Below are 15,409 nucleotides of genomic sequence, written 5' to 3'. Positions count from 1 at the left end.
AGAAAGAACAAAGATGAATAAAGATAGGCCCTGTTTTATGAGCTTATAATTTTGTAAGAAGTAAAAGACAAATATAATTAACTAAGAGGGAAGAATCTGATTCATATGTAAGAAGAGACCAAAGCAAAATGATATTGGGGTGGAAAAAGGAGTGTCTTCTGAGGTGGAGAAATTATGTTTCCTTAGAAGGAGTCCGGCAAAGTTCTTGGCATGGACTTTGAAGGATGGATGGAACATTTTAGGAGGTGGCATCACCAGGGACATAAGCCCTCCACAAGGAAAGCAAAAATGAATTCAACCAAACCTGCTTACAGAGAGGAAATAGGGAACAGAACTGGGGCTGTAAGTTGAGGCATATGGGAGGGCCCTCACTTGCCAGGTCAAGGCAGTTTACTTGACGTGTGAGACTCGAAGTCACTGTTGCTAGTTTTGAAAAGTAAAGTACAGCTGCATTTGATGAACCTCCATCTATCAGTGGTGTCTGGGATGTGTGGGAAAGTGGAAAGCTACAAGTAGGAAAGCCAGTTATGAAGGCAATGCAATGGTCTAGAGAAGAAAGAAAGGGGCCAAACACATGGAACAGTGCGGAGAATGAACAAAGGAATCCCACATTCCTTAATCCCTGCTTGGGTGTACGGGATGGGGGAGTGGGATAAGTCTAAAAGAACTCCAAATTTGAAACCAGGGTACCAAAATTACGGCTATTGAAAAAACAGGAAATTTAAAAGAAGCTGACTTGGGGGAAATATCCTGAGTTTGGTCATCTACCACATAACAAATCATCAAAATGGTAATTTATATTATCCTAAAAAATGAAAAGATAAAATAAGAAGCAAACATTTAAAATATGTTGTAAAAATCCTTTAACAATATATTTAGACATTTTAATTATACGCATTACAATAGAAATACAAGTTATGGATAAGGCATTTCTCTCTTACTTCTTATATACAAGCAAATATGTAAGGTCTTAATATCATCTCCTAGAATATCTTATTTAAATCTTTGGGAGAAGATTTCCTTTTACAGAAAGAAAAAATTACTAACTTACCGGGAGATAATTGGCAATAACTTTCCAGTCATCTGTTCCATTCTGTTCCACCAGCTTCTTTAGTTTTTCATCCTAAGACATTTAAAGGTAATCCTAGGATATCAGTCATTTACTGTACAGCTCTATTCAAGTTAAAGTTAAAAGGGAATCAATCAAAAAAAATCAGATTCATCAGATATTAATGTGATATACTGGTTTACAACATAGATTTATTTAGGGTCAGACAGACAAGAGTTTGACTCAACTCAGCTACTGATTAGTTGTATAAGTTTGGGTATATCATTTTGCCTTTCTGGGCCTTAGTATTGTCATCTGTACAATGGGAATGATGATGTCAACAGGGTCATTTGAGGATTATTATATGAGTTAATTATGAGTTATTATTAATTGAGTTAATTATGCAAAACATTTAGCATAATGTCTGGCACATTGAGTGTTTAACATCTGGTAACTTTTAAAAGTTTTACTTTGTGGGAAAAAAGTAATGAACTCCATTGTTTGACTTAATAGACATTGAACTATGGCAGTAGATAGGATCTCAATAAGAAATAGTTTAAGCTCTAGTCTGACATTTAGTAAGTTCAACCTCTTTCACATAAAAAATGGAAGATCACTTTTCTAAATTAAACTTGAAGGCACGTATGATGTAAGAAAATCATTTAGTTTTTGTATCAATATATTGACAATTTAAATGAGACCCAACTTATTAGAACACAGAAGACATTAAACATCAGGGTGAAATCTTCCAGTTCACAAGTGTCTTTCTAAAGGTGTTCAACCAAAAGAGAATCCTCATGTTTGTGTGAAGGTAACTGTCACACACAACGTGAGTCCCTGCTATGACACAGACACAGGAATTAGGAAACCAGTGTTACTGACAGCTTCTAAATCTCTAGGAATCATCCAAGAGCACAATTTCCATAGATAAATATGCACTTCCTACGAAGCTCATTGGAAATCTTGCCTGCCTGTTGACGAGAGCTCTGGTTTAAGTGAAGGAGGACAGAAAGAAACCAAAGAAGAGTCAACACCACTTATTCTAAGGTGAACTCCTCTACAATCAGTTGCAAAATTTTTTGAGAACTTTGAAGAAAAAACCAACTATTCTCTTACATTAATAATTTTGCCTCAAGCATTTTTCCATTCCTATAAAGATCAAGCTTTTGATAAGCTCTGTATAATATTATATACCAAGAATGTTAAATGAACCCATCATAACAAGTTCTATGAGTGTTTTGCTTTATTCTTTCGTTTTGTTTTTGGAAATAGCAATTCATTCATTTGTTCAGGGAACATCTTTTAATATCCCACTTTGTGGCAATCGATTCTGGGTTCAGAGAACACAAAAATGAAGAGACGTTTGGCCCTGCCCTCAGCACTTAAGGTCTACTGGGGGAGGCATATACGTTAGAGCAACAATAAGTAAGAACATGTACCCAGTGGTTGGAGGACACATCCAACCTATTTGGGGAGGCCAGGGATGGCTTTACAGAAGAAGTAATGTCTCCACAAGTGATGAAGAAGTAATAAGAAGTTGTGGGGCAAAAGGACAAGAACAGAATAGGCAGAGGGAAACACAGATAAAACAAAGTGAGAAGAAGAGGACATTCAAACAGCTGTAAAAAGTTTGGGAAGGGATGGTATAGTGCCCATGTGGGGGAGTGGTGAGGGGTAAGGATGCTGCAGGGGCAGACTAGGATAAGATTTCAAGGAGCCTGCTACTGAGTTTCAACAGCTATAGTTTAGCTGAAATTTTGTGTTTTTATAAATGGATGCACTCCAGGTTTCCCCCCATTTTGATTACATGATTAGTTACCTCTTCCCTGGTCCACCTAGTTTTCCCCAAGTGACGCTTTCCAGACTTGGGAAGCAGCCCATCATAATCATGGTCACACATCTCAATGTCTTCATCATCCTCGTCACTACTGTAGATGCTGCAGAAATAAAAATGGGCAGACGTGGACTGAAATGAGGATTCAAACTATTGGAATACAAAACTTCCACCAAAACTCCCCAACAATCTTTTCAAAGCTTACAAAGATAAAACTTTGAAAACTTGCACAGCAAGACTGTTTTCGGCATTCTGTTGCTCTGGGATTATAAACTGGTTCTGCTGTTATTGGTATCCACAGATACGGCAAAGGACCTGGCACTTCCTATTGCTCTGCATGTTTAAACCTGCTGTTAATGTTAGACCAGTGACAAGTTACACAATTGGCAACCTTCCAACCAATGCAGGTTTAAGTTTAAAACTTAATGTTAAGGACAATAAAAGAAATGAGAGCCCATGTCCTTTACAGAAGTACACACTCAAAATGTTTGGTATACGTCACATCGTTTAAATAATATTTCCCAAATACAATAAACAGCTCAATTATGTTATCCTAATGGGACTGGTGGTTTACTAAAAGAAAAAAATTCAAGAAGTAATACACCGAACAATATAATTATAGTCATCCCTTAAAGATTGGAAGATTAAGAGAATCTAAGAGGAAAGGCTTTAAAAACCTGAGAAAGGATAAATGATTAAGTGATTAAGCTGCTTTGTAAATAACATTAATATCAAACAGTTCAAAACTCCAGGCCAGGTTGATCCAACTTGTGGCCACGTTTATAATCCTCAGTTTCCAGAGTAACCAAGTGAATAATTAGGCCACGTGATAGTCAGAATCTGACTCGTGTTTTTTCTACCTCCGACTGAATGGTATTTGAAAGATCTTAAAATGTACCCTAATTCAAAACTGAGGGATTCTCCCAGATGGGTTAAAAAGGAACCTACTACTGTTTCCAAAAGAGCTTTTTCTTTTACCTACTTGACCAAAACTATAAATTTTGATGACTTTTGAAGTAACTCTATACTTAATGTTTATTAATCATGTAATGGATAGGTGAGAGTCATTTTACAGCCAGTTTACCTTTAGTTATAATTTTACTTATAAAACTTAAGATATGAGGAAAAATTATACTATCTTTAAAAATTTACTAAAATTTATCATGTTATTGAGAATTACATCAAACTAAGAACAATAAAAATGATATAAAGCAATATCATAATGCAAATCATTATTCTAAAAAATGTATATTCATATCAGGTTTTGTCTTCCAAAAGTAACTTATAAGTATATATTACCCATGCTTACAAGCAAGCAAATATGCTTACCAAAAATCCTGCATTTGAGGTTCTTATAATTTAAAACTATTATTTTGAAAAACAGTTTGAAGGTCCAGGATGCATGGTGATAAGTAGGATGTGATCCAAACTTAAAATGCCACCACAAAAAAGACCACTAATCTGTATTTATAATCTATAATCATCTTTCATTTAGTGTCTATCCTTTTAAACAAGAGCCTGATCCTGTTTCACATGGTCAACAAAGGGCTCTAAACCAATTCTGATTAATAATCACAGTAGTTTCCCTTAAATAAAAAAAACACAAGCATCATAAGGTGAAAAAAAAGTTATAATCCTAGAGCGTTTGAAAGGTTCATTGGGAACTCCTTGGAAAGGCCCCGAAATAGAGGCACCCTTGTGAAATATTAGGGATATCAAGGAAACCGGGGTAATCTGAAAGTGGAGTCATAGATTCAACTGAATTTAACTTCTGGAGTTCGGCCGGATCTGGAGATCACGTTTTCCGAACTAAGGACTACATTTTCCAAACCAGTAATTGGACACCACTGTCTTGGCAACAGATCAACACTCGGGAATAAGCAACAAATTCAGCCGCCCGTAGGGGGCAGCCTATATCAGGTGAAAGAGAAGATATCAAATACGACCAGGGTTCTGGAGGCAAAGGTGCCAGTCCCAGTGCTGCCTCCACCTAGCTGCGTGAGTTGGACAAATCACTTCCTCTCTCTCACGACCTCAGTTCCTCGCCTATACAGAAGGGCTTGGATCCTACTTCTAAGGTACTTTCCAGTGCTAATAAAGGATAATTCCATATCTTCCGTGTCTCTTAAAAATTTAGCAGAAATGTGCACCATCGGGGATGTGCAAAAGCAAAGTCTTGGGGAAAAACTTGGTGTGTGACTTCCGCAGGTCCTGAAGGGGCCATGAGGGGAGCAGGGAGAGTCCTGGGCTGCTCACACAATCAGCTCCCGGGTTCATCAGCAGGCTAGGCACGGGACTCCCCTTTTGAGTTTTGCATGCGATTTCCTCGCTCTAAATTGTCCGGGTCTTCTAAATAGCATGATTAATTTCTACTGAGGACCTGAAATAACTTTTCCTTTATCTGCTCTGACAAGATTTCAGACCCAACAGTCAGAAGACTCCCAGAGGCTGATTTCAAGCTCGATGCACCCGACTCCCCACCTGCTAGACCTGGTGTGGTTACAAGAGTACGACTATGAATATTACATTCTGTCAAGGAAACAAACCGTGCAAAGAAACGAAAAAGAAAAGAAGTGTTGGGGGTTGGGAAAAGGGAGGGGAGCGGGAGGAAGTGCCTTGTGGCCGCTACTGTGATTCTAGAAACAGGGTTCAGACTCATTTCGCTGACCTGGTTAATATCCCTGCCGAGTCGACGTTCGCCTTGCAAGAAACGGCTTCGAGCCCACAGCCGGGTTTCTCTTCCCCCTGAGGCAGGTTCAAGGCTCCCTCCCCTCCGGGCCGCCTCCTCTCTCCGCTACCTGGCAGCCACAGGGAACCTGCGCGGCCCCGCCCCGCGGGGACAGTCGAGATCTCGGGGCGCGGAGCCTCGCCCGCGCCTCCTCCCAGCACCCCTTTCCAGCTCCCTCCTTCTCCTCCACCTCTTCCTTCTAGTTTCTGCTCTCGAAAAAATACGTGACCTCGGCCGCTCTACTGTTACGTCCCAAAGGCGAAGGTGAAACCGCTTAAGGGGCAGCCCCCCGGCCCCGCACGGCCGGGCCCCGGGCGAGGCATAGGGAGCCAGCGGCCCCCCAAGTCGCCTCCCTTTTTCTCCGGCACCCGGCCATGCCTTGGCGCCGCTCCCCGCCCGGCCAGGCCCGGCCGAGGGTGCTGCTGCAGGGCCCACACCCACGCTCTTTGCAACTTCCTAGCGCTGCAAGAGGACCGGCGACCGCTGATTCAAAAACAAATAAGTCACAGAAAATTTTTAAAAACCCGAGGAAAAGAGGGTGGGTTTGCTTCGCCTCCAGGGACTTTTTCCCAGAACCATTTGGCGAGGATCTGTCCCGTCTCCGCTGCTCCGACGGGGCGACCTAAGGCTGCCGAGCGGGGCGCGGGGAGGAGCGGCGACCTGGGCCACGTCCACGTGCGCGCGCCGCGCCTGGACCTCTTGCACAGGGGAAGAGCTCCCGGGGATTGCGTCCCGGTTGCGCGGCAGCCGCCTGGGGTGCTGCCCGCCTCCGTCCCTTTCCGTTGAGTGGCAACCGTGACGGCCGCCGAGCGAGCCCCCACACCCGGCCACTCGCAGGGAGCTCCGGCGCGTCCAGTCTGGGAAGTCCAGAGACTGGCAGAGGCGGCAGCTCCAGCAAGTGACAGTTCGGACCAGTCTTTCCCTCCTCCGCTCCCTATTCCCCTCCGTCGGGCCAAATGTAAGGGCACTTCACTCAGGATACCCGGCGAGCCTCCCCAAGTGCGGTTGACATGTGCGGCGCGGGTGCGTGGGGGTGGGTGTGCAATGTTTGCTTTAGAAATGAAAGCCTCCCAGAAAATAATGATTAGAACCTTCAAAACCAGGGCTTAAAACAATTTGCAACTGTAGCGACTCTTTCCTCACCCACAATTTTCTTTCCAGCCGCCTGTCAGCTGACACTCTTCTTCGCCTCCATAAAGAATGAATGAAATTTAAATGAACTACCTGCGGCTACTAAACAATCCGGCATTTTCCCTATATCTGCCATATGCTCTGCACTTCCAAGTCCAAACATATCGCAACGCACCCAGCAATTACGCTGCGACTCCCTCGCCGACACCGGCGGCATCAAACCAGCGACCTAGTGGGCTCCCCGGGGCTGGTGGGCACCGCTCTGCCCAAGGCTGGAACATGCCGCTTTTTTCCCCCTAGAGAGAATGTGCCCCCGTGCAACTTGCAAAATGAGCCGAAGGGCGTGCTTCCCAACGTCCTAAGGTATTTCCCGCACAGACTTTTCCATTCATCATTCCCTCGAGCGGCCGCTGCTGCCGAGGCAGGGGCTCTAGGTCCTCGTAGGATCTGACAGTCCCGCAGAAGATCCGGGAACGAATTCCCACCTGCTCTCCTGGCTCCTGGCGCCCAGCGCGCCCCCGCCCGCGGCCGCCCGCCCGGGATCCCAGTTACCTGTGCCGGGGTCTCCGGGCCATGGCGCGGCGGGCGCGGGGCTCCGCTGGGAGCCGCGGGAACCGCACGGGGCTGCCGCCTCCCGCTGCCCGCCGCTTGCCTGCGTCCCTCCCCGGCTGCGCAGTGGCGCTCCGCACCTCCGGGGCGAAGTTTCTCAGGAGAAAGAGGAGGAGGAGTAGGAGGAGGTCGCAGAGGAGGAGGATAAGGAGGAGGAGGAAACAGGTTGATATTAAAGTGTAAACTCTGTAAACAGAGATGCCATCAAACAAAGAGCTTTGGACACTCCCCCTCCCGCCAAATCTGGCGCCCCTGCAGTGCGCACGCGCCCTGTCCGCCGCCTCCGCGGTCGCCTTGGCTGCCGCCCGCCGGGCTGCTCGGCCCGCGGGGCCGCTGCTCCCCTTCGGCTCTCGCGCCGCCGCTCTGTGCCTGGCGCGCGGCGAGGCCCAGGCGGCGGGCGGGCGGATAGCCCGGGGCCAGGGAGGGGCGGCCGGGGGCCGGCGCGGCGCGGCGCGTTTTCCCGAGCAAACCCCGCTCCCCAGCACCGGCCGCGCGGGCCCGCGCCAGGTCCCATTGATGCCGCCTCCCCTCCTGTTTGGTGGGCGCACCACCGTCGCCCCACTCGGCTTGCTCCTGGGCACCCGAGTCGAGCTCGCCGGGCTCTGCCTCACTGTCACGGGGGGCGGCGAGGAGCGGGGTGGGGAGGAACTCCGGCGTTTGACGTTGGATTTTCGGCAGGCTTTAAAACTCAGCTCCCTGGAGGTGGGGGAATGTTGGGTTGGGGGGCAGGTAGGAGGGGATGGGAGCACGTGTTTGCATAGGATGTTTGGCCAGGTTTTGTTTTTTAAATAAAGATCGTCTCTAATTTAACAAAAGACACAAATACGAATAGGGCTGGAGCTATCGCCGCTCGCACATGGGGCACGCCGGCGGAGCTTTCACTCTCCACCCAGATCCTGGAGCCAACACGCCACCTTCGCATTGTCACATGCCTTCATTCTCACTAGGGCACACGCCCGGCCCCACCCACCCTGCCCGGCCCAGGCGGCCCGTGCAGAGTGCAGCGCGCGCCCTGGATTACACACCTGCGAAATCCACAGGGTTCCAAACAGCCCGCCCCCAGCAGAACTCAGGAAATCCCACGTGTGCTTGCATGGTTTTAAAAGTTCGAGAGTTTGTGATACGGAGGTCGGTATCCACGTTTATTGTAGTTTAGGACTCTGTGTTATAAGATAAAAATCACTAAAGACTTTCGTTGTTCTAACTAGGGGCTCCCGAAGAAGTAGAGGGAGAATGTAAGTGCTGAATTTATAAGGATTGATGATTGGGGGATTTTAGGGGAGTTTTAGTTTTACTTCCGTTTATACACTTGTACCATTGGGGATTTTTTTTTTTTTCATTCTCTGTACACACTAATTTATTTTTCCTTTAATCTTATAGGAGTTTGAGACTTCTGCTGACTGGGTTTGTGGGTGTCCCATGTACCCCAGCAGTTCTAACTTAGCTCAGAAAGCATTTTTCTTACCAAAAAAGCATTTTCTTACTGAAATGAGTCATAATTTTATTAAATGGTGAAGCACGCACGACGCTTGGTTTCAAGACTTTGTCTGGTGTTTTAAACTTTGTTTCTTAACATCATAATATAGTCTAAATCCTTATCAAAAAGTGGTAGTTTCTAGTTAGGTTTTAACATTCCTTTCTTCATGAGAAAAAAATAACACAAAATTATTGAGGTATTTCAGTTCACAATCTTGAGACAAGTCACTTGCAAGTTAATGTATTTTAAAAGCTAGTATATATTTCTAAAGTCTATAATAAAGTTTCTCCATATCAAAAATAAACAAATTTAAAAAAATACCTAGAACATCTAGAAACCATCCTTAAAGTAATTGCATCTGTCTTTGGGATTACTTTATGAATCTAACTGGCATGACTCCCAAATGCTGAGCCTCTTTGGCACAATAAGAGTGTCTGAACCCTTCCCAAAGTGAGTTCACAGCCTCTTTCCCAGGATTTTTAGATGAAATTGGTCTATGATTCTTAAACTCCTTTTAAGTAGAAACATACAGAATTCAATTTTATTTCCTTTATTCCCTTTGTGCATCATTTTCCTACATGTTGTTTTGGCAATTTATAATATTTTCATTCCCCTGACATTTTGGAGTTTAAGTCTACATTTTTTTCCCCTCATATGTGTGACAAAAATATGAATGGAGACAAGTACAGTCTGATAAAGAGTATGCATGCAATGATTTTACTAGGCTAATCTGGGATATATTGCCACCTGATAAGTATGTAGAAGGATAGAATCAAATGGAGTTATAAATTCTTGTATGGATAAAAATACATTTTCAAAGACATTGCAGAATATTTACTGTAACTATATTTATATGTTTCCTTCCTCCACTTATTATTATTACAAATGCATTTTTAGATGACTGCATTACATATTTCATTAGTATCGAAATCTTTTTTTTTTTTTTTTTTTTAAGATCTGCTGCATCAGTTATTTTAGTGTGGCAGGCCTGGGCTAGAGCTAAGTTCAGATACAGGCTTTTATTTGCAATGTGCTAGACAGGGGTCAGCAAACTTTTCTGTAAAGGGCCAGAAAATAAATGTTTTAAACTTCGCGGGCTGTGTTGCATATTCTTCTACTTTTCTTTTTCTTTTTTTACAATTCTTTGAAAATGTAAAAACCATTTTTATCTTGAAGTCCACATCCAGCCTGCAGGCCATAGCTATCCAACATTAAACCAGTGATCCTCAGTCTTTAGAATCAGAATCAGAAAGTGTATCCATGAAAAAAATGCACAGTCCCAGGCCATCCCCCTTAGAGACTAGATGATTCAGTAGGTTTGAGGTAGGGCTCAGGAAACTGCATTTTTATCAAGTATCCAAACTTAAAATTTTCATGAAAGCCGTGTCCAGATCCGTCGTTGACAATCTCAGTATTACAGGGAAGGAAGGCTGATTCAAAACACTTTTCCCTCTGCCTGTTGCCTCTCACCACCTTCCCCTACCTCATTCTCTCTCCCCATACCTCACCTCTCCTGAGCTAAAGAATCAGGCTTTCAAAAACCCAGGACAATTTAGGTCCATGGGTAAGTTGGTGCCAGTGACCGCTGGGCTGTGGCATCCTATGCCTTCTTCCTTTACTACTAAACTTCAGCCTCATATTTGAAACTCGAAAGAAAAGAAATCACTTACTTGCATGCCAATCATCATTATGATTCTCCCCCTCCAGAAGGCAAGCACTGAAAGCATTTTATTTTACTCTAAACACTGAGGGAAGGGGCGAACAGAAGAAAGATGCATATTCCAGCTTTTTTTGCTTCTGACCGCTGAGAAATTCTGGGCACTTGGTGGATCTTTAATACCTGTGAGCAGTGTCCCAAAGATGAATGAGGATTAACAATGGTGGTGACAGACCAGGCCCCAGGGGCCCCATGTCCCTAACCACCCACCTTTTCCCACCCCCTCAACCCAATTTAGTTCAGAGCATTAAGAGGGAAATAATTACAGTAAACACCAAATGGTTAAAGTACAGACAATTCTTGATCATTGCAGTTAATGAATGACAGCTGTAGCATGTATAATTGAAATCCATAGGTTGAGATAAACCTCATGTTGGCTCACAGCAAACCTTTTAGTAATAGCAATGGGGGAAGTGCTTAGTGCAATATGTTTCATAGAACCTCCACATGGGATGGTGACCAAAAAAATTTTATCCTTAAATGATTCCTGGGTTTCGCATTTCCTGTTTGTTTTCAACCTCCAGGTTCTCATAAACTTATATATGTATTCCTATGACAACCAACCTGCATGTTTTCATTGCCATTTGGACTGAGTCTTAAATAAAAGGTACGAGGGGTTTTTTTGTGTGTGAGGAGGGAAGGACATCCCAGAGGAAGGGATACGTGTGAGCAGAAGTACATGATCAGGGACCGCAAGCTGTACGTATTCCAAGCACAGGGAGTAAAGAGCTGGCCAGATTTCCTGGAGCAAGGACAGCTCTGAAGGCCAGGTCAGAGTGTATGTATTTTGAATGGGAGATATACATTATCAGAGTGGTGCATTTGGAAGATTAATCTGACAGTATCACAGATAGATTGGAGTGAGAAGAGGAGTAGGGGAAGAGGTTAGTTAATTGGGCTGGACTAGGACAGTAACTCTGGAATGGAAAGGAGGGGACAGATCTGAAGATCATTGCACAGGCAGAACCTTCAAGACAACTGATTGGATGGCTATTTGGAGGCACCATTAATAGAAATAGGGAAGTCAAGAGGGGAAGAGAAGTGTGCGCTAAGGAGATTCAAAGAGGAAAGTGAGTTTAGATTTCGGTATGTTAAGTTTGTGGTTTCTTATGGAAGAGATCCGGGTAGAGCTGTCGAGCAGGTGGTAGAGAGTGTGGGATCAGAGCCTGCTGGAGAGGTTGAGCTGGGACAGCAGTGTCCTGGGGCGAAGCTTTGGGAGCCAGTTTTTAGACACAGACATTATTAAATGCTAAATTACATAAACTTACAATTAAATATTTGTAAAAGGTAATAAATATTGAAAACTCATCATTTCCTAATTATTTTAACTACATTTCCCTGTATGTATGCTTTTGAGTTTATTATATCTGCATGATGGAAATACGATGTAATGTATGTGAATGTGCATATCTTTCCAATTTTGTGTTCAGTGAAGTCACGTGAGTAGCTTGAAATTGGCTCTGGTTTGGCTGCGCTGGGTCTTAGTTGCTACGTTCCGACTCTTAGTTGAGGCATGCATGCGGGGTCTAGTTCCCTGACCAGAGGTTGAACCCTGGCCCAGAGTTCTACCTGCTGGACTACCAGGGAAGTCCCGGTTTTCCTTGACTTTGAGAAGAAGTATTTACTGGGCAGTGGCTTTCAAACATTTTGGATCTGACTCACACTATTCTATTCCATTCCATGCCAACCCATTCCATTCCATTCCAACCCATTCCATTCTACTGTAAGTACTTCCTGGTTAGCAGCCCTACGTTGCTGTTTTCGTGCCCTGCGTATAGGTGGTGAACAAGGGTTAGAAAATCACTTCTGAGAGGATGAAGGCCTCACCGCTTTCTTCTTTAGAAAATAATTTTTCTCCAAGTGGCAGTCCTGTCTTTTCAAAGGTTGGGGGAAAGTCCTCAAAACCAGTTTACAGAAGCAATTTTTCTCTCCTCTCTTCTCACAGCTGTTCTTGGCCCATTCCTCCTCCCTCTCCATTCTTCCCCCACATGTGTAATAAATGTAAAATAGCAGCTTTCAGAGTCAGTCGACAAAATAGCAAGCTTTTATGAATAGAAATTGTAATAGAAATAACACTTAGGGGCTTATTGGAGTGACGAAATGACGAGGTGGGCAAGGCAGGTTCATTAAATGTACAGCAGGCTGCAACTTCTCTGAGCCCCGTATTCCAAACCTTCAAAATGCAGAGACTGCAGAGGAGAGCTTGAAAGGTGCTTCCAGTCTTCAATATCCTGTTTCCCCCCCAAGTACCTAGGTCTCCCATTTTACCTCCTTAAACCTGACAATGTTTCCACGGTTTGTTTTTATCATACTGTGTGAGGCATGAGCTTGTAAAAAGAACAGGGCCTTTTGCTATATGATTCTTCCTGGTTCAAGACCTCTGTTCCACTCCTATTGTCACCACCTTCTCCTAGATTATCATTGCATCTCCACAAACTACCATAACAGCGGTCCCACCCTCCACCCCAACTAATTTTCCCCTCTATGATCTCTTTCTCACCCATCCATTCTCATCTCACCACTTGATTAATCTCACTCTAACCACCTCTGGCAGTTTAGTCATATGTTAAAATCCCATCACTGCTCCCTAATGTCAAGAAGGTAAGACCTGAACTCCTTCACTTGGCATTCCCTGTCTTGAGCTTGCTCTGCCCTCTGGGCCTACGCAGCCTACCCAGCCTACCCGCCCCCCAGTGATGGTATTTAATAAGTGGGATGGCTCTTGTACTGACCAATCAGAAGGCCTGGCTAAGCACAACCTGTATAGCTCCAGGTGGGTGCACTGGCTGAGTGTCACTCTGCTTTACAACACACCTCCCTTCCAACCTTATCTCCTGCCGCGCTCTGTTCACTCAGCTTCCTCCGCAAAAAACCATTGGCAATCTCAGGGCCTTTGCTTACACCATGCCTCCTGCCTGCAATGCTTTCCTTCCTCCTCTCTGCTTACATAAGTGACCCCCCCCCCCGCCCCCCGCCATCCCTCAGGTCCTGCTGAAGCCCAGCCTTTCTTCTGAAGTCCTCTGAGACTTCCTTAATCCACAGTCATTGCGCCCGCCTGTCAGTTGTGTTTCTTCCCTGCTTTTTATTGAGCATATGGCGTGCATTACCTTCCTTTGCTGTTTATTTACTTATCTCTTTTCTGTGTCTTTATTTTTTATAATGTGCCTTATCTCCTCTTGAGTTCTGATTATAAGCTAGAGGAGAGGGGTGTATATTCCACCTTTCTCTACACTCAGTTCCTGGAGCAGAATCTTGAGCACAAAGATACACATAAATGTTTGTGGTGCTGTTGACAATTGATGAGGAATTCGCTGGAACTGTTGTGTGTGTGTGTGCTTCTTTTTAAAAAAATACATTTAATGGGGACTTCCCTGGTGGTCCAATGGTTAAGAATCCACCTTCCAATGGAGGGGATGCGGGTTTGATCCCTGGTCAGGGAACAAGATCCTACATGCTGTAGAGCAACTAAGCCCGAGGGCTGCAACTAGAGAGAAGCCCGGGTGCCCACTGCAACAAAGACCCAATGCAGCCAAAAGTACATAGGTAAATATTTTTAAAAATACATTTAATGCCTGGTATTTGGGTTTTAGAGTTTACAACAGGCTTTGTCATATATTATCTCATTTAATCCCCACAGCAGTTCTTATCTTTCTGCCTCTGATTTTTCCCCTCCTAGATATTATTTTCTCCATTTTTGGGTGGGGATAACTGAGGTTGAGAGAGGTGAAGTGATTTTCCCAGGGTCACAGAGATAATAAATTAAAGATCTGGGATTGTTTAAACCCAAGATTTTTATTCCAAACTCTGAGTTCGCTACTCTATGGTAGCCCCCAACTTTTAATTCCTCCTCCTTTACGTTCCTATAATTCTTCTCAAATTGGATTCCCTTATATGGATTCAATTCTGCCATCAGGTAAAGTTTGATAACCTTACAAATTATATCAACACCATCGTTTTAATCTTAGTAGTAGTGCTTTATTCCTAGTATTTACATAGATTGTTGTCTTTTTGGCAACTTGACTCTGGAGCTGTTTTCTTTCAAGGCATGTTTTTTTCACATATTGTTTTTCTGAATTTTATTTCTTCCATTTCTATTCTATCTTTATATATTTATCGTTATTTACTTTAATACATCTTTATGTAATATTGAATTCTATTCCTTTATCTCAAGGAGCCATCCATTTTGAAACTAGTCACAAACTCAATGAGTGAATGAGTGCTTACGTCCAGCAAATATGAAAAGCTTTCTTAGTCTTTGTGAAAACCACTTGGTAAGAACTGTCATCTTTTCTAATCACTAGTATGTCTTTCCTTCTTCCTTCCTTTCTTCCTTCTTTCCTTCCTTCTTTCCTTCCTCCCTTCCTCCCTCCCTACCTTCCGTCCTTCCTTCCTTCTATCTGAACCCGCAGTCTAAGAAAATGAAGTTCTTTCCTCCACCAGAATAAGAACAGGGGAATAGCTTTAAGGTAGTTGTTATTTTCTTTGGCCCTTCAAATCAAGTGGGCTACATAATTTAAAATGTGAACCCTGTTGGAATAAAGTATATCACCACTCTACTCTTTCCATTTAAATGTATTGCTAGAAATATAAAAAATGTGTGGAGGTGTAAGACCAATACTACAAAAGTTGTGACATCTTTAGAGATTATTTACTCTAATTTACTTTCTGGTGTTAGTAGTGGTCCTAAGGAAATAAATAAAAATAGTCAATTGGCTTTTGAAAAATATTGATTCCCAGAATTATCTTAATTTGATTTAAATACTTGTGTTAAGCAAACATTTTACTTTTTATAAAGAAAATAGCCTCTAAAGAAATAGCCTCTAAAGAAAAATAGTCTCTAAAGAAACTATGTCAAGTTGTTTATA

The 15,409-nt window shown here is 43.6% G+C and overlaps 1 protein-coding gene across 3 annotated transcripts in view; it reads right to left on the bottom strand.

Moving 5' to 3' along the window:
• The window catches only part of MYB (MYB proto-oncogene, transcription factor), a 33,583-nt gene extending 26,142 nt beyond the window's left edge, over window positions 1-7,441 (bottom strand). For all 3 annotated transcript variants that reach the window (XM_057738898.1, XM_057738899.1, XM_057738900.1), the window contains exons 1-3: window positions 7,294-7,441; window positions 2,868-2,985; window positions 1,052-1,123 (exon numbers count right to left, since the gene is read on the bottom strand). In XM_057738898.1, the coding sequence (XP_057594881.1) occupies window positions 1,052-1,123; window positions 2,868-2,985; window positions 7,294-7,316 (213 nt within the window). In that variant the 5' untranslated portion in view covers window positions 7,317-7,441. The remainder of the gene's footprint in view (window positions 1-1,051; window positions 1,124-2,867; window positions 2,986-7,293) is intronic.
• Between the last annotated feature and the right edge of the window lie 7,968 nt (window positions 7,442-15,409).

Source organism: Hippopotamus amphibius, chromosome 6 (assembly GCF_030028045.1).
Source record: "Hippopotamus amphibius kiboko isolate mHipAmp2 chromosome 6, mHipAmp2.hap2, whole genome shotgun sequence".
Classification (NCBI taxonomy): domain Eukaryota; kingdom Metazoa; phylum Chordata; class Mammalia; order Artiodactyla; family Hippopotamidae; genus Hippopotamus; species Hippopotamus amphibius.
The sequence above is the reverse complement of the archived record's forward strand: the minus strand, read 5'-3'. Positions and strand labels throughout refer to the sequence as shown.